The 22,360-nt window shown below is 53.2% G+C and overlaps 1 protein-coding gene across 1 annotated transcript; it reads left to right on the forward strand.

Moving 5' to 3' along the window:
• Positions 1-17,564: 17,564 nt before the first annotated feature.
• Positions 17,565-20,923, forward strand: MAFB (MAF bZIP transcription factor B). Its single transcript, XM_079945586.1, has one exon. It carries the CDS (start codon positions 17,928-17,930, stop codon positions 18,897-18,899), a length of 972 nt encoding a protein of 323 aa, XP_079801712.1. The 5' UTR covers positions 17,565-17,927; the 3' UTR covers positions 18,900-20,923.
• Positions 20,924-22,360: the final 1,437 nt, after the last annotated feature.

The following is a 22,360-nucleotide window of genomic DNA, read 5'->3' on the forward strand; positions in this document are numbered from 1 at the left end:
TAAAAAGAAACCATTTATTCTCATTTATGATTCTTTAAAACAGAAGTTCACAGCTTTTATGATGAGCCTTATACATGCATTTAATGACATTACAGTATATGACTATGTGCCTTAAGAAGAGGTCTGAGAGCTCTCTGGTGTCCTTAGTTTTAAGCGTATTTTAACTGCCTACAATGAAAGGAACAAGACAAAAAACGAGCTGTGGCCGCATCTTCATAAATTCTGAGCTGTAATTGACACACCTTTGCTGACACCAGGAATGGTCCAGGCAGGTGGATACAAGGAAGAGGAACAGTGGAGTTTCTATTTTCTCATGGGTCTGGGTCCAGGGGAAAGCAAGATCAGCCATCTCTGTGATACTTTCTAGCCAGCATCCAAGACAGGAATGAGCATGGGTTGGGACTAACGACACTTTGGACCCAGCACAGCGCTAGGCTTGTGACACATATCACCGTGTTTGGTCGCACCAAATAGGTGCTATTAGCCCCATTTTCCAGATGAAGAAACTGAGCCTTAGCCAATAAAGTGACTTACTCCAAGTCTGCAGATATCTGAGCCGTTATCTGAAAACAAATCTTGATTCTAAGTCTTTGAACGGCCACTGGGTGCAGAGCTCAGAATGGCTCTCATCTGGAGAATAGTTAATGGAGAAAGAGGAAGGCGTAGGTGCCCAAGCCAAAGAAGCAGAGGCCTTCAGGGAGAAGCTTCTTTCTCCCGCCCATGGAGGCACGCATCGCGATGGAAACAGAATCAGGACAGAAAAAGCCACTTGAAATGAACTGCGCCCAGACAGGCCGCCATGGTGGCGTGATTGATACTGGAGCATGTAGGTGTAATGAAACTGATGCCGGCTCCTCCGCACCTGTGATTTATTGAGGACAAATTTAAGATGAGAAAGGGCCCCATACCAGGAGCTGCATCTTCCCCTCTAAGGGAGGGTGGTCATCCATCACCAGCCATTACAAGGGCCCATTGCTAGCGGCTCATCAGATGAGCCAATAGTCTCTTTGTTGGGGTTCCTAACAAGTGTTGGATCAGCAAAAGTCTATTTATGCTGGTGGACCTTTCAGGACCAATTTGTAGTGGGTCACTGACTCTGCTGGGGTATTATCTTCTTTACTACTCGGGCCAGTTGGGGAACGCGGCAAAGATTAATGGTTTTGGCTGCTGACCTGCCGCCGCAATCTACTGCTTCTGGACCAAAGATTAAGTTTTTTTGTGTTTTACCAGAAAGGGCCCACCTTGCGTGCTTTGATTTACTGACTTGCTTCTGGGGAAAGGAGTCGTGGAAATGTACGTGATTGTGGTGGGGTTTGGCACATGGCTGTGAGAACTGGCACCCACATGCTCAACCCCGAGGCCCTGGGCAGAGAACGGGCAGCTCCTGGCGCCATGGTTTGGGTCCTGCAGGCACGGGGGGGGGGGGGTTCTCCTTGAGCTCATAGGATATCAACCCCCTGTCTGGCACCCAGCAGCTGGCTCTGGGTTCAGAGAGGCAGGCAGTGCCCTAAACGTTATTATTTAGAGCTATGGTACTAAAAAAAATTAGTTACAGCTTTTCCTTATTATTTGGAAAATTGCACATGTTCGTTTAATACATTTAGGAAAAAAATTAAAGAAACAAATAAACAAATCTGTTTCCTGCCTGAACCAAATGCACAATGGTATGACTATTAGTATTTTGGTTTGCATTTTCATCCAGGACTTTTGCTATATGCATATACACGCACGTTATTTTACAGGATGAAAATCGTACTGGATTTATGTGGGCTTGTTAAAAAAATTATGTGTCTTTGTACTCTTTTTATAATGAACATTATACCGTAAGTACTTCCCCATTTCTTCATTTTAATATGCACTATTTGGTTTCTTTCTCAAGTTGGGTTTGGTGCAATGTCTCCAGTGCCAAAGGTCCATTCTTTGGTTCAGTGACCATCTGCTGTGGGCTTTCTCTGGGCCAGATTGTGCTGTGCTGGGATCCCATCGCTGATCAGATACAGTGCTCCTGAAGCAGAGGTGCTGGGGGTCAGCTCACGGGGATGTGCTTGTGCCCTGCGGGGGACTGTATCACCCATATCTCCCACGTTGGCCCAAAACACTGCAGATGGTTTGGTGGCAGGGGACTCTTCCTCATGACCCCTCCAAGGTCCCTGTAGAATCAGAGTTCCAAAAGAGAAAGTGAGCACTGCTTCTGCAGGAGAGAAGGCTGCTGCTGGCTTTGGATACCCTAGCTTGGTTTTTTTAGGGTGAATTGGGAGCTGAGAGCCAAAACCTCGTGCATGAGTAATAGCAGCTCAATCTTGGAAAACTGGAGAAAAAGCCCTGTAACCCCCAAGGGACCGTAAACCCCAGGCAGCTGCAGAAACTGCCAGGGAGGCAGTAAGATATGACAAAAAAGAGTGTGGCCTTCGATGGAACTCAAAGGGCCCGAATTTGAATCTCCTAGCTGGAGACCTTGAGCAAGTCATCTTTCCCAGCATCATTTTCCTCATCTGAAAAATGGGGCTTATATCCCTCATCTCTCAGGCTTTTGTGCCTGCTCACCACGTAGAAAGTTCTGGGTGAAGAGCTGGCGCTCAGCCCATGCCAACCCTGCCCCAGGCCCATTTTCCAGATACTGTGCCGACTCAAATGGATGGATGGGCTCTAATTGTTCCAACAACATGTCTGAGGTTCACAGGGCTTTTCCTCGGGACCCTTTGTCTCAGGACTATAAATCACTGGGCAACTGTCCCCACGGTTGGCTTGGCCGGGACTTCCTTCCCCTGGTGGGGTGGCTGAAGGAGGGAGGGGCTGGAGCGAGGCACCGGCCACCTCTTCACCGCAGGTTTTTCAATCTCTAATTGGGAGTCTTACTTACTCAGCGATTCCAATGTTCCCTTTGTAGCAGCCTCTTCTCTGCCCCAGGGCAGGCTCCCTCCCTTCTCCTCCCCCTGCTTCCAGATTAACATTCTTAAGTAGAGTATTTTTGCTGGAAGACACTTACACAAACTTTCCCAGTGCTTGTCTACATAACTTGCAGGAGCCTTTGTCCGCTGGCCCAAGGCTTATGTCTCGACAGGACGTGTTCTCTTTCCGGGGGAGAAGTTTCTTCTGGTTCAAGAGCAGCGGTGAACACCCCAGACATTCCCCAGCCTACAGGCTCTCCTCTGGTACAAGCTCCTTGTTCTGGCCGTCTGCCCCAGTCACCCTCCTGGACCTCACATTCCTGACCATCCCTCCTGCCCCAGGACATTTGCTCTTGCTGTTCTCTTGACCTGAATGTCTTTCCCCTTCCTGGACTCTTCCCATGGCCATCTCCTTCTTATCCTTCAAGTCTCAGCTGAAATGTTACAGAGGGTCCTTCCCTGACCATCCCTCACCCCAGACCACGTCATGTCCCGACATGTTAAACTCCCTGAAGGCACACAATTCACTTTGTTCCTCAGACTCTTCACGGTTTGTGAAGATATATTTGTGTGATGGCAGATTTAACAAGTTGAATCCCTTCCCTGCTTTCCACTGTCAGCACTACAAGGACAAAGCTGACCACCTTTGTTTCAGTGTCTATTTCAGAGTCTGGCACATTGTATGCTCTCAACAAATAGGGGTGGTGACTGAACAAATGAATGAATTGATAGAGGGATGAATTGGACAGTGAATGAATGTGTGAGCCAATGAATGAATGAATGAACTGTGTAGTGAATGAGGTAGTGAATGAATGAGCAAGTGAGTGAATGAATGAATGAATTTCAGGGCGGCATACAAAGGCTCATTTTAAGGGACATGCCACTTCTTTGAAGTCCAAGGGACTGGGGAGTCTGCACTGTCCCACCCATCTTTATGGGGCCAAACCTCACTCAAAACCAGAATTTCTGAAACCTGTACGTGTAACTCTTCCTATACAGTGATCTGTCTTCATCCTTTGCCATTCTTTTTCTTTTAAACGTTTCATTATGAAAATTTCCAAACAGACACAAAAGTAGAGAGAATTATAGTAAACCCTCGTGTACTCCTTACCCTATCCCTCACTGGAGCATTTAAACTAAATCCAGTTATCATCTTATTTCATGCATAAATATTTTAGGGGGCATTGCTAATAGACATGAACTTTAAAAAGTAACCATAATACTATTATCACACCTAACAAAATTTTTTTAAATTAATTCATTTAATTTATTTTTGGCTGCGTTGGGTCTTCGTTGCGGTGCGTGGGCTTCTCATTGCGGTGACTTCCCTTGTTGCGGAGCATAGGCTCTAGGTACGTGGGCTTCAGTAGTTGTGGCACGCGGGCTCTAGAGCACAGGTTCAGTAGTTGTGGCACACGGGCTTAGTTGCTCCGCAGCACATGGGATCTTCCCAGACCAGGGATCGAACCTGTGTCCCTTGCATTGGCAGGTGGATTCTTAACCACTGCGCCACCAGGGAAGTCCCCAAATTTTTTTTTTTAAAATACACCCAGTTCCTTTAATATCTAATATTTGGTCAATGTTCAGATATTCCCGATTGTCTCAAAATGTCTTTTTACATTTAGGTTGCTCAAATTAGGCCACAAACATTGCTTTTGGTTGATACGTCTCTTAAATTTCTTTTCATCTGTAATAGTCCCCCTGTTCTCCTCACATTAAAAAATGTCATTTATTTCTCTTTTAAAATGCCATTTGTTTTTTGATGAACACAGGTCACTTATCCTGCATTCTGTTTCACGTTCTGGCTGATTGCCTCTTGGTGGTGTGATCTAACGTGTTCCTCTGTCCCCTGTGTTTCCCAGAAACTCAGATCCAGAGGCCTGATCAGAGTTGCATTTGATTTTTGGCCAGAAACCTTCGTGGACGGTGTTGTGCAACCCCTGTTGTATCACATCCTAATGTCTAGTTGTCTCTCCTTTAAAGATGTTAAGATTGATCAGTGGCTCAGCCCGCCCTTCTTCAGGAACTCCCTGCTCCCATCTCTATTTCTATGGCTATAAGAACTTGTTTTGCAAAACAAGCTAGTTGAGAACATTGATCATATCGAACAGATGTGGGAGCAGCAAGGTCTTGTGACAAATGCACTGATTTAGAGCAGCAGACCCAGAGAAGAGGTTGAATTTCTCTGCGTCTCGGTTTCTCTGGCTGTAAAATGGGACTAAGAGTAGCAGCTTTGAGAACTAACTGATGGGGGAAATGTTGGTAGATAACACACAACACACAACATTAAATGCTCACTGTGGATTAACCCGCTTAATCTTCTCAGCAGTTCTTTGAGGTATATGTGCTATTAGTTCCATTATATGTACGGAGGAGAGTAGACACAGAGTGGTTAGCTAACTTGCCCAAGGACACCACAGCTAGTAAGTGGCAGAACTGGGATTTGAACCCAGGCAGTTGGGCTCCAGAGCCTGCGCTTCCATGCTGGATGCTTGCTGAGTCGTTGCAGGGAATGGGCGGCTGTTAGTTCCTACACTACGGGGTGTGCTGGGGCGGAGTAAGGCAGCCCTCCAAGGCCAAAGGGGGTTTGCTCTTTGAGTTTTACAAAGTCATTACTTCTGTCCCCCACTGCTTTGACATGGGCCAGAACCAGCTTGACAAAGTCACATGCTGGAGAGGAGACTGGAGGTATAAAGTCCTACCCTCATTTGGGTGGGATTTGACTTTCCTAGAAAAACTCTTCTGAAGCCCAGAGAGGTTAAGTGACTTGCCCAAAATCACACAGCAAGTTTGGCCCTGAGCTAGGATTAGAATCTCAGACTCTCTCAAGCCTTGGGCCACTGTATCTGGATTCCTTCCATGCCCACGTAGAGGGGGCTCTCTCTCTACTCCCCACCGATACCCCATGAGTCATATTCATTTGGGGCAGAGCTCCTGTGGGGAGAAAAATGGACAAACATGCTTGCCAAAGTCACTGTAGCCAGTTAGGGCTTTCTTGGCACATCACAGACCTTCCTGTCTTGGGCACTATCGTAGATGTCCAGGCCTGCTAACCTCATCCTCCCCAAAGCATTCTGGAAACCGAACTTTCCTCTCCCTTGGCCTCAGTCTTGAAGCCAAAGCAAATAAAAGCCCTGAGCCCCGTTCTTCTGGCTCCTAGTTCAGGAGGGCCAGAAGTGATGCCAGCGCATCTGCCATGACGACAGCCCTATCTTCCAGATAAGGGAAGTGAGGCTCAGAGAGGGGTGGTAACCCAATGAGCTCACGTAGCCTCGCCTACAGTGTGGGCGGCTGCAGGGGCTGGACTGTTCCTCCTGCAACCCGGGAGGTCCCCAGAGTGGTCTCCTGTTGGGCCGATAACAAAGACCAAGACAATAATGAAAGGTGTCTTTGGGCTCCTTAAGCAGGATCCGGCGCCAGTGCCTGGTGGCTCCACGGGTGCCTTGAGCCCTGGGCGCTCACTAATGGACTGTGGCTGATGCCGGGACTGATTGGCAACCGGCCCCGAGATCCTCAGGGGAAGCCTGGAAACAGTGACCTCCAGCCCGGAGACACCGTCCCTTTTGGGAGCCACGGGGAAGGGGGAGAGGAGGGGTTCCGGTTGATCCAAGGCAGGAGTGCCTCTGAGCCCACGGGGTGAGGGGAGATGAACTGTGTCCCCTCCACCCCACAGCCACTGAACTGGAACACTAGATGAGCCTTCCAGACTGTGCAGAAAACTGTCAAAATGCCAACTCCTCATTTCCTTTCTCTGCTGCCTCCCTGCCCTGTGCTCCTGGCTGGCTAGCGTGATATGCTGCACACCTGCCAGGGTGGTAGTGGGACCAATAAGAGGGCTCAAAGGTGTCCTCAAATGCCACACTGTGATCCCAAGGTGAGCCAGGCCACCATTACTCCCAAGACAGGGGAGACATCTCTGAAAGCAGTCCTCAGCACAACACAGGCAAAGGAACAGAGGCCCAAGCACTCGGGGAGCAGCACAGGGGAAAGGAAAATAGAGCATTAGGGCGGTGAGGCTAGAAGGGCAGACCTTGAAGGCAAGGTAAAAATCTAGACTGTACCTGATTGGCAATAAGGGTCCACTGAAGGCCTCAAAGGGAGGGCAGAAGAGAGAATGCTGGGGAGCGCCCAGAGTCACGGATCTCTCTTAAGCACATCAGGCCGGGTGAAAGGCAAATACAAAACGGAAGCGTCTGACCTTTTTCTAGGACACCCAATATTTATGCGCTTTGCTCATCACCCAGATTTTATTCATTTATCCAAAGAGTGAGAAAAAGACACTTTAGGAAACTGCTATAAATCCAGTGCAAGTCACCATGGTAACCTGATTAGCAGCTAAATTAAGTTCATGGTTAAGAAGAAATAAATAAAAATAACTCTCCTCCTTGGCTGGGGCTACCCACTGGGCCAGTGGCGGCTGAGCAGATGCTGAGGTCTTGGAGGGCCAGGGCCTGGTCCCTATAGAGATGCTGGCGCTGCAGTGGGAGGGATGGATTTGCTGCAGAGATGCAAGAAGCCCGGGGGTTAATACTGCCTGGGGGTTGATGAGGCCCCTGGCGACCAAGCTGGGGAGTGCAGGCTGTACCCTTCAAGGACAAAACTATGGTCTCAGGAAAAGGGGCCCACATCCACCAAGAGAGTCTTCTCGTTGCCCTGGACCAGCCTTCATTTATCAGAGTATCCTTTCCTTGTATTGCCACCCCTCTAGTTCCAGGTCCCCATGTGCTGGGTGCTAGGCACCACAACATGACTTAGACCCGGTTTGGGTCCTGGAGGAACCCATTTTAGTGGTAGAAACAGGTAAAATAGACACTCTGGACACTGTGTGATAAATGCATGGATGGAGGTCAGTATAAGGTGCTATGGAAACATGGGTCAGTCAGGGAGGCTTCCTGGAGGAGGTGATGCTCGAGAAAAGGACATATGTGGCTGCTGGAGAGTGCCTACTTCAGGTGAGCATTCTGGGTTTTCTGTTTGGAGCTGACTGGCAGGATGTTTGTACTCCAGTGCTAACCTGGAATGGGCTGGCATTGGCCCTGATGAGACCTGAGGGGTTTTTCTTGGGGGCTGTGTGGTTAACACATTGTAGGGATCAGTAGCAAGAGAGATGGGTGCAAAGAGAGAAATGAGCCTCCCATTTACCCTTTCCAAGCCTCCCCCTGGCCGAAGCAGTCTAGTGCAGTGGTTAGAGTCAAACCAACTTTGAATGTTCTTTCTGCCACTTGCTAGCTATGGCCTCTGGGAAGTGATTTCATTAATTTGAGCTTCAACCTCTTGGTCTATAAAATGGGGGCGGGGGATAATGATAACAGTTTCTATCTCATAAGATTACATTGGGTTACTGAGATGTTGTAAGCTAGATGTGGCATGGACCCTCACAGGTAGCAAACACTCAACAAGATGCTTGCTGGTGTTAGTTTCTCTCCCTGGGGCCGTCTGCCCTGATTGGGTGGAAAAAGGAGGGTGTGGTGGCCATGGAAATGCCCGGCTTAAGTCTCCTTCAGGAGAAATTGCTGCAGGGAGCAGAGGAGACTGACAGTCCTAGCCACCACCCCTCGGGATCCCCCAGCGTGTTCGAGCTGAGGCTACATTTCCTCTCCGCTGCTCTCAGCCAGTGATGGAGCACAGGGTCGTGATGCCGGGGCTGGCCCTTTCCTACAAGATGCGTGACACTGGCCCAGGGATGCCCCACCAGCCTGGCTGAAACGTTTCTAGAACACTGCTGTGGTCTTCAACTCTTCCCTCCTGCCTTCCTTCCTTGGCCCTCCCCTCTCCCAGATGCCAGGCCCACCTCCCTGCCTCCTCTTGCTTCTTCATCCTTTATCCTTTACAGACGTGTCCCCAGTAAACCTCTTGCATGTCTAATCTTGTCCTGGCATTTGTTCCTCAGGACACCTCAAAGGACACAGAGGGTCAGGGGAAGCGTCCCAGAGGCGGACGGCAGAGAGAGAAATATGCGACCCACAGCAGGTCACACGGGTGCCTATAGGTGGGATGTCAGGCCTTCAAAGACCCCAGTCTCTTCCCACGTCCCATCCTCAAGCATGTATGTGTGTGCGTGCGTGTGTGTGTGTGTGTGTATGTGTGTGCGTGCGCGCGCGCACTCCCCCGTGCATGCTTCCAGCACTGCATTGACCATAGTCAATTAGTTGGAAAATTAGTTTCCACCTGAAGAAGATGAGCTCCTCAGGTTGTCCCCGACATTTAGCCCTGCAGAAGACCTCGTGTATGGTAAATGCTCAGTCAAAGTAACCTGAGTGCCCCTGGGAGCTGTATCTACCTTAAATTTTTCTTTGAACAAATGTTGTTTTTATTTTCAGGTATTCTGAATTGCATAACATTAGCTTATTTAAGCTTTTTAGTCCTTTGTTTTTGTGACAGAGACATAAATGTATAGACACGTATAAATCTGTACACCCACACAGAAGGGTGATAGCAGCCTTGCTTCATGGTGGCCACAACACTCAGCAGACCATTTAACCCACCTCTCTGCCTCTGCTGAGCCCTCCACCATCCCCCTCTCTAGAAAGGTGCTTGGAGTCTCTTAGCTCAGCTGCATGGGATGAATCTTCTCTGGGTCTTCTCCTTTCCCCCCACCTCCGGCTCCCAGCCTCAGCCCCCATCTAGCCCTCCCTGCTCAGCGAGATCAGGGAAGCTGCAAACCCAACCCTTACATCAAAAGGGAACTTGAAAAATACTTGGAGCAAAAACTGCTAACTGTGCATCCTTGCTCCGTGCCGCCTCTGATATTAAATCAGGAAATGGCACTGAACAGTCGCTCCAAACACAGAAACAGGGGTTGTCAACACAGAAACCAAAAGCAATCTCTAATGGGCAGAGGTGAAAGGGACCTGGCACAGGGCCGGGATGGGGGTGCTGAGACCAAGGAACGGATTCCTGAGCCGGGCTTTTCTGTGCCGTTTCTCCAGCGTGCAGAATGGAGCCAGACTCACAGTCCCGGGCTCTGAGGGCACCTTGTCTCCATGAGAGATGAAAGAGAAATTAAGCACATTGCTTAAATACCTTTGGGATGCTCCTTTTCATTTCTACAGATATTTATTGAGTCCCCAGCAGTGAAACAAACAAAGAAAAATGCCTGCCCAAGTGGAGGTGATCTTCTAGTCAAGAATGGGGTCTGACTCTGGCGCGGCATTCAAGGCCCTTCAAGTGTTGGCTTCTGCAGCTCTAAATCTAGCCTCTTTGAAATAGCCCCCCAAGTGCCTGGGTCTTCCTGTACTTCTCCAATACATATCTGCTCAGCCTTCAAAGCCTTAGTTAAGGGCAGCTTTAACAGCCAACCCCTCCTCTAACCCCCTCCAACAGAACCAAGGGCTCCTTTGCTGGGGATCTGCCAGCATCACCACACTGTCTCTCCAGCTACAACGGCAAGGTTTGCAATTCTCTGGAGGGGAGGAAAGATGCCACGCCCACCCCTGTGCCTCATCTCCCAGTACTGGTCACAGAATGGACATAAGTAGAATTGACACGAAAAACCTTGTTAAAATCCATTGTCGGTGTGGCCATGGGGAAACAGGTTACTTTCATATTTTTCCCGTGGAAATTTCAAGAGGTCCAATCTTCTTAGAGGCTAATTTGACAGTGTTAACGTTACAAATGTGTTCACCTTTCCTTCAGTTCGGCCATTTCATTCCTTAACTCTCTATTGCAGAGACATACTTGTACACACGCAAAAAGGAGCATGTAAAAAGTGATTTGTTGTAGCATTGTTTGCAATCGTGAAAGATGGGAAAGCATTTAAACGTCCATAAATACAAGACTGGATAAAAAACTACAGAGCTTCCATTGGACGAACTGTCGCGCATGAGTTAAAAAGCAAAAAGTAGATCTCGACGTATGGATGCAGAAGTTGCTGAATAAAAATAAAAAGCAAAGCTGTAGCTCTAGCCATATCTGTTAAAACTACATTGTTGCATTTTTTTACAATGAGAAAGTAGGCTTGTATATCTTGTATAATTCATCTTTAAAAGAAGAAAGGGAAGAAAGAGGTTGAGTAACCATAGAAATTCCTGGCTGAAATGAGCCTGGGCTCAGATGCGGTCAAACATGATTCCCTCCATCAGCCCTGGACCGCAGTTTCCAGCAGTGGGATGGTGCCACCCACTTTCCCTGTACTCAGAAGCTTGCTCCCCAAGCTGTGATGACAATGTGGTGGGAAGTTGGACCCCTGGGCCCCTGAAGAGCATCCAGATAGAGGAGAAGGGAAGAGGGGAGGCCAGTGGGATGGAATCACTCAGATCATCCAGATTTCTCCTGAGTTGGTCCTTGGTCTAAAGAGGAAGGGTAAGGATTGGTTTAGGAATGATTGTTAATTAAGGGAGAGGAGAGGGCTGAAGGGTATTCAGGAAAGGCCTGAGGGTTCTGAGATATCTACTGCAAGGCAGCCTCCGTGTTTGTCTAGTTGTTAATTTCATTCATTCATTCATTCTCTATTCCACAACTGTAATCTGGTTTCTCCTGGTATGAGATACGGAGATAACTGTCAACTTCTAGATAATTTCCTAAGGTGTGTTTCTTGTATCCCAAACATCAGAATTACCTAGGGAACTTACAAAAATGCAAATTCCTAGGCTCCATGTAGACCTATAAAGTCAGACTGTGGCTCAGGAATCTGTATCTGCAACATGTTCTCTCAGGCAGAAAACATTTGGACTCGTTGGCCAAAGTCTTTCCCTGACCTCCTTGTATTATCTCCTAAGGCCTCTCCCAAATCTGAGGTCTACGCTGATCCAGCTTGGAGAGGGAAGGGATGGAGGGGAGCCCTGCCGCATGACTCTCGTGTGTGTGATTTCCTCAGAGTGACCATGACCTTACCCTGGCTCCTGGGCTCTTCTCTCCACCTGCATTCCCAGCTACACTCCAAGTCTCTCTGAGGCCTGGGAAGAGCCACAGACCACCTCTTCTGTCTAAGGTCTTCAGAACCAAGGGACTGACTCAGTCCAGGCAGGGGGATGGCATGTGCAAATGCCTGGTGGAAGACAGAGCTTGGGCTGTGGAAGGACTTACAGAAGGCAGTGTACTTGGAGCACTGTGTGTGTGTGGGGGGGGGGGGGGTACAGTGAGAGATGAGGTGGGAGCAGATAGATCATTCAGGGCCTGAAGGCCATGCTAAGGAATTCAGTTCTTTGTCCAAGTATTGAAGGAATCTGTAGTTAAGCCCAGGAGTAGGGGGTGAAGGTAGAATGAACAGATTCATATAACATGAAAACTGGCTCTACTGTCCTGGGGAGAAGAAAGTCTGAACCAAGACCTCTGTAGTCATCCAAGCAGAAGATGAGGGTGGCTTGGATGAGGGTGAAGGCATTGGATGGAGAAACTGAGGTCTTAAGTGATGGTTGAGCTGTGGGGGGATGAGGGCCTCAGTCCTGGGGAGCAATGATGAGGCTTCAGAGTCTGTAATGCTGCCCTTGGGGTCATGGGGAGGAAGTGGGGGGAGAGAGCCCTGCTGGTCATCCCTCACTGGCCTTGAGTGACAGCGAACTTCTCATCAGCATTGAGCCACCTTCTCTCCCCACCCCACCATATGGATGGATGGGGGCTGAAGGTCAAACAGGCTGAAGTTCCAACTCAGGCCAGAGGCAGGACCAAGGATCAAGGCCAGGATTAGGGGTCAGGCTGAGGCCAAGGGTAAAGGACAGGACCTTGGAGAGGACTCTGCAAACTTTCTCTCTTTTGGCTTGCATCCCGCCTTGGTTTCTAACTCCCACCCTCCAGCCCCACACAGTCAGGGAAGAGGGAAGAGAACAAGAGTCAGCCCAAGGATGTTTGAATGCCATCGACCAGAGGACAGACACGTTCATCACTGCCTTGATAATTGAGCCCTCGGCAGAGACTTGGCAAAGGCTAGAGGCTCAACTGTGACCTGAAAGGAACCACCAAGTCTGCGGAGAGCTGGAGATCCTGACCCAGAGAGCGGCTGAAGTGCTGTGCTGACACCTGGGTCCCTGGGATGCCACCCAGTCGAGATCAAGACCATGTGCTTCATGGTATCCAGAGTACTGGAGTTAGGGCCAGAAGTTCCAGCTTGTCGCCACTGTGTCGCTAAAGAAATTACTTAACCTCTCAGAGTTTCTTTCTCTGTGTAAGATGGGGATAATCCTCCCCACCTCCAAGGGCAGCTGTGGGACTGAATGAATTGATAAAACTCTTAGGACACTGCAATACATCTGTATTTACCTCCCTGCCTACATATCTCTGTAAAATAAAGATAGCGATAGTCACTACCTTATAGAGTTGTGAGAATTGAAAGAAAAAGTGAACAATAAAGGCTTTGAAAATCTCCGTACAGTTGGGACTGGAAATTATTATTAAATATCCCATCGGTATTGGAAGCTATACTGCCCATTGGTTGTCTAACACAGCACTGTCCAATAGGAATAGAATATAAGCCACATATGTAATTCAAAAATTTCTAGAATTCACATTAAAACAAAGTAAAAAGAAGTGGGTAAAATAGCTTTAATAATAAATTCCCATTCCCAGTGTGAGTGTGCGTGGGGGTGGCATTGGGTGTCCCTGGTCTTCAAGAGAGGGAGCTGGGAAAAGGCTCTGCAGAGTTGGGGTAACTGGCTCCCTACTGGGACCTGTTGTATCCTTTGGGTGCTTAAGGCCACCAGGATACAGAAGCCCAAGAATACCTGTTAAGAAGCATTGGGTTAGAATCTGATGGCCACTGTGTGAAGCAGGGAACATTGCAAGGGCCAGTTGCCTTTGGGAAAGAGGAAGAGGAAGGGAGAACTATCTTCTGCCTCTTCCTGGAAGCCGAAGCCCTTGGGAAGCTCAGAGGCAACGGGAGCGAAAGAATACCCTCCTCCCAAGGGCCTCAGGAAAGGTAGCCGAGATGTCAGGGCTCTTTGGAGGAGACAGGCGATCTGACATCTGGGTGATGCAAACGCAGAAGGCAGGCTCTTGGGGGTCCCCTAACTCAGGTTCCTCCCCGGCAGAACTCACCCTGGGGCCCTTGGGACCACCGGCTTCCGTTTGGCGACACGGGATAGTACGATCCTGCAACGCACTTGGCGCAGGGGCCGGGAGTTGCTGGCTCTGCGATTCGAAGCGTTCCGCGTGCCGTGCTTCCCTAACACCCGCCACCCATACCGCCCCACACACCTCCCGCACTGCCTGCCACTGCACCCATGCACGCACAGAGACGCCCACTCGCACACCAAACACCTGCAGCCCTCTGGAAACGAAGGGTGTACGGTGCACCTCGGGGCTGAACGCGGCTGCTGGGAGCGCCGCGCTAGACCGGAGGCGCACGGGAGAGCGCGCCGCTCTCGGGTTAGCGGGCGGGCTGGGCAGGGGCGGTCGGGAGCGGCGCGGCGAACCTCGAAGCCGGCGAATGGCAGTGGACCCTTCGTTCCCTTAGGGAGTAACTTTTTCACCCACTTCCACACGGGGTGCCCCGAGGCTCCGCTGTAGCTCGGACATCTCCTTGATCACCATCGGTAGCTGAAGAATCCCAAGTTGGTGCGCTCAGACGCATCGCCTCTGGCTCAACCTGGGGTGGGTAGGGAGAAGGGGTGAAAAATTCAAATTAGAGTTTGGGGGGTTAGAGACAACAAACTGTTCAGAAGAGGTCTCTGGCTGCCACCAGTCCTCCTTAGCTTCCCTTCAGAAGAGGCTTGGTGTACTACTCCTGTGTCTCCTGGCCTCCTTCCTTTCCACTTCTCTTCCTCGACTCTCCACTTCTCCCACCAGCCCTTCTCTTTTCTTCCCCCCACCCATTACCCCACTAGTCTTTCAGGGATGGCGTGTAGCCTCCGGGTACGCGTCGACCGGGAGCCCGGCACTCTGACCTTTAAAGCCCCCAGGCTCGGAAAGGAGACGCCGGCGTCCGCAGGCGGGAGAGGGATGCCAAAGGGTTTGGGACGCCGCGACCGCGCGGCCGAGCGCAGCAGCAGCCAGGAAGGCGAGGCCGGGCCCCACCGTGAGGTCGGTTGCTCTGCAGCGGCTTTCACTCCGGAGCAACCTGAGCGTCTGCTTCACTTTCACCCAGTTTCCAACAGTTTTTGTTGGAGGTGGTTGTGGGTAGGGCGGGTAGAAGAGGGACTGGCTAGGCTGGGAGGGCGGCAAAGAAACGGGTTATTGGGGAAGGTGGACCTAAGGATGGACAGTCAGAGCCTCAGTCAGAGCCCAGGGGAAGGGAGTATCCGAAACCCGAGACAGAGGCACAGGGACAAAGAGGAACGCGGCCGCCCAGACAAAGCCCGAGTGCTAGAGACTCTGAGACCGTGGCAGGATGCCCGCAGGGGAGCAGGAGGCTAGAACCCTCAGAGCTGGGGCTGAAGGAACCCTAGGGCCTCGATGGGCCACACTCCCGAGACTCAGGTTTGGTCCTCGACATCAAGGGTCAGACAGACCAGAGGGGACACAATGAGGGCACAGACCGGCCCGGCCGCCTCCCTGCACTCGCAGAAGGCCACAGTGTCCACGGGAAGGAGGGCGCTGGCGGCTGGGGTTCAGCGTCACCGGGAGAGGCCAGTGCGTTTGTCCGGACCTGGCCGCCTGTAGCCTCAGCCATAGTCTGCATAGAACCGAGACGGCCGACCCAGCGTAGCCTCGGAACGTTCCCCTGCTGAGCCGCTATCCGAGTACGCTCTGGCTGCGTGAGAACGCGGCAGGGACAGGCAGGGTGCTGGTCCGCAGCGCCCAGCTCCGAGCAGGGGCGGGGCGGCGGCATGGCCCGCCCGGGAAGCTCTCCCTGGAGACAGCCTGATCCTTTCTGCGGAGAGCACGCTTCTCGCAGAGGGTTGAAGACGGGCTCTTCCAGCACTACAGTTGCTGATCCAAACCTTTCAGTCCAAATTTTAGTTCAAATATATTCATTTTATTAAAAATAGGCGGCCCAATATCATACCTCACTCGAGCCTTACCGAGGGCGCAAGAGAAGACAGTTTTCAAAATTAATTGGAGGAAAATATTTTACCTTCTAACACTTGAAAAAAAATCTGGCTGCGTCCGCATTAGTGGGCCCACCTGACCCCTACGCGCTGCGTCAGTCGTGCTGGTCCCGTACGGGCAGCGGCTGGACACACTCACCCAGTGTGCGCTTCTCCTGCTTTTCGCTGCTCGCGCCCAAAGCTGAAGAGCAGAAGGCGACGCGGGAGGCGGGTCGGGTCTCCGGGTACAGCGAATTTGCGATTTATCCGGTTTCTGCGCCCGGGCCGGGGTCTAGGGAGCTCTTATTTCGGGCCATCCTGTACCCGATACGGAAGGTGCGCAGCGCCCAAGCACTGTCTGGATGCCGTAGTGCGGTGCGCTCAGGGGTCCCCGTCTGCACTCGGGGGAGGTTTCTCATCTGACAGCCCTGGGGCCCCTCGCTGTGGCGTTTCCGCTTTCGGCCATCCGCCTAACTCGGCCTAGGATCTTCTAGAGCAGGGAGCCGCCGCCGAGCACCCCTCCCAGCCCCTCCGACCCCCGATCCCCGGAGCCGGGGCGCGGAGTTTCATGGCGGGGAGATCAGCGTGGAACTCGCGGCTGAGTCCGAGGACCGACCCGAGAACCTGTACGTGGCTCTAGGGGAATCTGTCTTGGGCTCCGGTGCACACACAGCCTGCGTTCCGGGCCGGCTTGGGTTGGGCGAGTTGGGAAGACCCAGCTGAGTCCGAGTCGTCGGCCGAGACTTCCAGTTGCGGGCCCCGCGATTCGGCGCGCCTTTGCGCACAGTGGCCACTTGGGGTCGCACTTTATGCCTGTTTGAGCCTCTCCTCGGCTGGCTGACGCCGGGATCTGCTTAATCGTTACAAAACGTTCAAACAAAAACAGGGCCGGTTTCCCAGCAGCCAAGAGCCACCCGGAGCACCGTCCTGGGCTGGCCTCAGCCCCCAACCTCGGAGAACTAAGGGTTCACTGCGTTTGGCTGGGGAGAGGGCTTCAGAGCCTTTGGGCCGATTCCTTCCCCACTCCCTTCATCTACTGCATTTGTGGGTGGGGTGTGCGGGGAGCGGCGGGGCCCGCCGAGTCCTGTCTCGGGGCTCGGCCACCACACCCGCCAGGAGGGGGATGGCTCCCGCTTGGCCCGAGGAGTGTCCTCTGAGGCTGAGTTGGATTTGAACACAACTCTTCGCGCCCCAACCCTGCCCCCCAACACACAAACATGCTCAGCCCTGCAAAAACACAGCCACGCACTGCACACACACGGCCCGCGGCCGCGCTGCACACGGAGCGTCCCCCACTGGGCGGGGGACGCTTGGGAACAATGGACCCGAGAGGTGTCGTCCCGGCGCTCATTCTGAGCCTCCTGGGGGTGACACGGACTGGGGTTGGGGGAGCCAAGGGTAAAGAGGGAGGAGAGCGAGCGAAGGGGTGGACGAAGCGGCCCAGCCTATGGTGGTGGAGGCGGGGGGGCTGGCACCGAAGGCGAGCGGGCGGGGGCCGGGACACCGAGGGGGTGGGGGGCTGGGCCCGGGCCGGCTGTCCCTCTCTGCTCCAGCCCTCCGCCAGGCCTCGGCGGCTCTCCGGCTGCTCGAGCCGCCAGTCAGCTGACACGGAGGGCGGAGGAGCTGTCAGGCGCGCCCCGCCCTGCGCCGCCGGTCCGCGGGGCCCGTACAGCCATTGGCCAGCGCGCCGGGCTGCTCGGGCCCCCGCGCCCCGGTGACATCAGGGAGGCGATAAAAGGCAGCGGCTGCGCCGGATCCCGCACAGCTGCACCGCCGGGCTGCGAGCGGCTGAGATCGGGAGAGCCCAAGAGCAAGAGAGCTAGAGAGCGAGCGGCGGGCGCTCGCCCGGCGCCACCCCTCGACCCGGCCGCGCGCCCCGCTCGCTTCTCCACCCCTCCCGGCTCGGCCCGGCCCCGGCTCGGCCACAGCCCCGAGCTCTGGGGCGGCGCAGGCAGCCTCGGGACTCTCCCGCGCGCCGCCGCGTCCCCAGACAAAGGCTTGGCCGGCGGCCCCGGCCCGCTGCGCCCTCCGCTCCCCACCTCCCGGGCTCGCCGCTCTTCGCCCCCGCTCCCGGCTCGGCGCGCCCCGGCCGGCTGCAAAGTTTCCCGGGCGGCGGCGGCGGCTGCGCCTCGCGTGAGCGATGGCCGCGGAGCTGAGCATGGGGCCCGAGTTGCCCACCAGCCCGCTGGCTATGGAGTACGTCAACGACTTCGACCTGCTCAAGTTCGACGTAAAGAAGGAGCCGCTGGGGCGCGCGGACCGCCCGGGACGGCCCTGCACGCGCCTGCAGCCAGCCGGCTCGGTGTCGTCCACACCGCTCAGCACGCCGTGCAGCTCGGTGCCCTCGTCGCCCAGCTTCAGCCCAACCGAACAGAAGACCCACCTCGAGGACCTGTACTGGATGGCGAGCAACTACCAGCAGATGAACCCCGAGGCGCTCAACCTGACGCCCGAGGACGCAGTGGAGGCGCTCATAGGCTCGCACCCAGTGCCACAGCCGTTGCAGAGCTTCGACGGCTTCCGCGGCGCGCACCACCACCATCACCACCACCACCCACACCCGCACCACGCGTACCCGGGCGCCGGCGTGGCGCACGACGAGCTGGGCCCACACGCGCACCCGCACCATCACCATCATCACCAAGCGTCGCCGCCGCCGTCCAGCGCGGCCAGCCCCGCGCAGCAGCTGCCCACCAGCCACTCCGGGCCTGGGCCGCACGCGGCGGCCGCGGCGACGGCTGCTGGTGGTAGCAGCAGCGTGGAGGACCGCTTCTCCGACGACCAGCTCGTGTCCATGTCCGTGCGCGAGCTGAACCGCCACCTGCGGGGCTTCACCAAGGACGAGGTGATCCGCCTGAAGCAGAAGCGGCGGACCCTGAAGAACCGGGGCTACGCCCAGTCGTGCAGGTATAAACGCGTCCAGCAGAAACACCACCTGGAGAATGAGAAGACGCAGCTCATTCAGCAGGTGGAGCAGCTTAAGCAGGAGGTGTCCCGGCTGGCCCGCGAAAGAGACGCCTACAAGGTCAAGTGCGAGAAACTCGCCAACTCCGGCTTCAGGGAGGCGGGCTCCACCAGCGACAGCCCCTCCTCTCCCGAGTTCTTTCTGTGAGTCGTGGCCGCTCCCGGCCCCCGCCCTTGCCCCGGCCCGGACTCCCCGTCCCGTGTCCCCAGCCCCGGACTCCCCCGGACCCTGTCCCTGCCACGGCCCCAGCCATGACCTGTTTGACTTGAGGGAGAGGGAGGAAGGGCGCGCGGGACGCGGGCGACGGGAGGGCGCGCGGGCAGGCAGGGGACATTGGCCAAGGCGAGAGCGGTGAGCGCCAGCGGCGCCTCCTAGACTCGAGCAGAGCCAGAGGGAGGCGAGGGGGTGGGAAGTCCCAGAGCAACTTTTCTCCAGGCTGGAGGGCGGCAAGGCATAGTCGCGAGGAGTCGCCAAGGCCGTCTGGAGACTCCTGGCTTCCTGAACTTTGCGCGTTAAGCCGGGGCCGCTTCCTCGCGGCCCGGAGCGTAATCCAGTCCAGCAAGAGAGCAGCGAGGAGAGGAAAGGAGAGGGACCCTGGCGTCCCGGCAGGCGCGAGGCGAGGCTGAGCGAAGCAAGGAAGGACAGACGGACCTGTCTGTCCAGGGTCCGGAGAACACTGGCTCTCAGCCCCGAGACGCGGGCCTCAGTTAGGACGTTCTGCGCGCAAATCTCATCAGTTTTATTGCCTGCTCGATTATATAGAAAAAATACGAAAATCTGCATTAAAAATATTAATCCTGCATGCTGGACATGTATGGTAATAATTTCTATTTTGTACCATTTTCTTGTTTAACTTTAGCATGTTGTTGATCATGGATCATAACCCCCTTGTTTCTTTGGGTGAGAAGGGATCGCAGTTCGGAAACTCCGGCGGCTGCTTGTCGGGTTTCAGTCTATGAGCTGTAGGCTTGTAAATACCCGCCCCGCCAAACCGCTTAAGAGAACCTGGCAGCAAGCTGAGTGTCTTTGTTTGGGTTTATTATTATGGCATTTTTTTGTAAGTAAAAAAACAAAAAACAAAAAACAAAAAAACAAACTTCTGGGCATTTGCATCAGAAAACAACTCTGTCTTGGGGCACCCTTGGAAATTGCATGTTTTCTCCCCCTCCCCTGCCCCCTTTCAGTCCTCTTTTCCTCCCGTTCTAGTTTTCAATTTTGTTTTTGTTGGGAGAAAGAAGACTGGGGTCCCAGCTCCCTAGTACCAGGGCAGGGCAGCTGCAGAGTTTCACACCCTGGAGGCCGGGGGAGTGTCCTCACATCACCTGGTTTTAGGGCTACGTTGACACCCCTAACAAGATAGGAAAGGAAAACAGACCTTGTTTGCTTTTTATTGCAACCAGAATCACCCCAGGGTCCCCACGAAACTCTCCAGGCCCGCACTAATTGCTGGGGCCGAAATGCTCCTCGGGTGACCGGCTTCACCAGCCCAGACTGCCCAACGGTGACCTGAACTTATGTTGAACCAATCACCACACTCAGAAAGTACCAGAAACCCAAACATTGGCAAGTAATTTTGCAACTTTCAAGTGCATTCTTTAGACCAATATGTTATGTGTGTTTCTTTCCCTGCTTTTGAGAGAGCGGGAGAGTTATTGGTGGTGTTACCCCCGCCCCCTTCAGTTGTATAGTAGTTATAGGGAAGATCTGGGTGTTTTTTCTTTATTATTACTTTTTTTCCCCCCTGCAGGTCAGTAAGAGGATTTAAGTTGCACTGACAAAAATACCAAAATGAAAGCGTATTTTTTAGTTCTCATTTGAAATTGCTGGCGCTGCTGGCCGGATGCATTTTTGAGTTTGTATTAGTTGATAAATTAACAGTAATAACAAGATTGTATGAACCGCATGGTGCTTGCAGTTTTAAATATTGTGGATATTTGTCCTGCATCAGAAACGAGCTTCGGTTTTTACGGATTCAACTGTGTTGAAATCAAATTTGCCTCAACAGAAATTGTTTTTATTTCATGTACAATAAGGGATCAATTTCAAACCCTGCTTATGATATGAAAATATTAAAACCTAGTCTATTGTAGTTTTATTCAGACTGGTTTCTGTTTTTTGGTTATTAAAATGGTTTCCTATTTTGCTTATTAAAACCATGGAAATGATGTTTATTTACAGGACTCCGCATTCGCCTGTCTTTTCTTCTCTTGCCTCTTCAAGTATCGCCCCAGTTTGGGCGGCACCCTCACCCTTCCCCCGGCCAGTGGGGAAGCAGACAAATCTGGGCAAAGCTCTCCCTTGAGTGTGTGAGTGTGTGTGTGTGCGTACCTGAGCCTCAAACGTGTCTTCTGCTTCTCACTCTAGGTTCGGACACCGGTCAAGAGCCGGTTGATGAGCGGAGAGGGGGGCACACGCCACTTTGGCGGAGCGTTCAGGCTTGGGCATCACGACTGGTCTGCTGGCCTGCTGGCTCTGAGGTTGGCTGAACCCAGGAAGCCGAGAGCTGCCACCCTGATGGGGAAGCAGGGTGTTTCTGGCAATCAGGCTCGTGGGCCCTGCCATTCTGGCCCTCCTGCTTGGAGCACCTGCTGGGAGCAACCAGAATTGCCCTAGAATGCCAGCTCTGAGTGGAGGCCTAGCCCTCTCTCCCCCAGAGCTTGTGAAAGCAGGTGGAATCCAGCACGAGGTCCTGGGGTGTAAGACCCTTCAGACAGGAAGCCCATCCGTGCAAACCGTTTGCTGCCACTCAGGCCTGGAGCCCTCAGCCCCGGAGCCCTCAGCCCCAAGGAAGGGCACTGCACCATCGGACCGGGATCTCAATGACTCCACAAATCGGGGGTCGTAGGGGGTTGGGGCATTGTTCTGGTGCGGCAGCTCTGCCCATATGTCCTCGACAGGGAGGTGGTCCCAGAACCTTTCCTTTCTCAGACTCTTAGAGGAGGCAAGGTCGTCTGTCTAGGTTCCTCCAAACCCCTCTCAGCCTTCTCGGAATCCCATCTAGAACTCTGGGTGGGGACCGCCCCCTCCCGCCACCTCTGGAAGAATTCTCTGTTTCTTTGGCAAAGGCAGGTTCCAAGGGGTTTCTGATCTACTCAGACCCAGTATCTGCAGTCTGGGAGACTCAGCTTTCCAGCCCTCGGGCTCCCTGGCCCGGGAGTCCTAACATGGAATTTCAGGACCTGAATGGGGAGATGCAGGAAACCCAAGCAGTAGAACCCCAGCCAGGAACTAGAGCTGGAAGCAGCCAAGGAGAAGAAAGGGGACGGTGAAACTAACGGCAATAGATTTTGGCCTAGGTCCCTGGAGGCCTGGGATTGGTGGTCAGGGTACGGCAAAGAGGGGGGAAAATCCCGACAGGAAGGATGCAAATAATACCAGAGTAATTTACATGTAGCAGAACTTTGGTGCTGTCTGGGAGGAGAGAAGTCAGAGATTCTAGCTTCAATTAAATTCCAAGGCCCAGTTCATTTCACCAACCCGAAGAGGTACCTGGCAGGGAGGGCTTTGGCTGTGATCTGGGAATAGGATGGAAGCTGGGTCTGGCTGTGGGGTGACTCTACCGGTGCATGCACGGCGGAAGGAGCAAGGGGATATGATAGCTGGGTAAC

The sequence above is a fragment of the Stenella coeruleoalba genome, assembly GCF_951394435.1.
Source record: "Stenella coeruleoalba genome assembly, chromosome: 15".
NCBI lineage: Eukaryota > Metazoa > Chordata > Mammalia > Artiodactyla > Delphinidae > Stenella > Stenella coeruleoalba.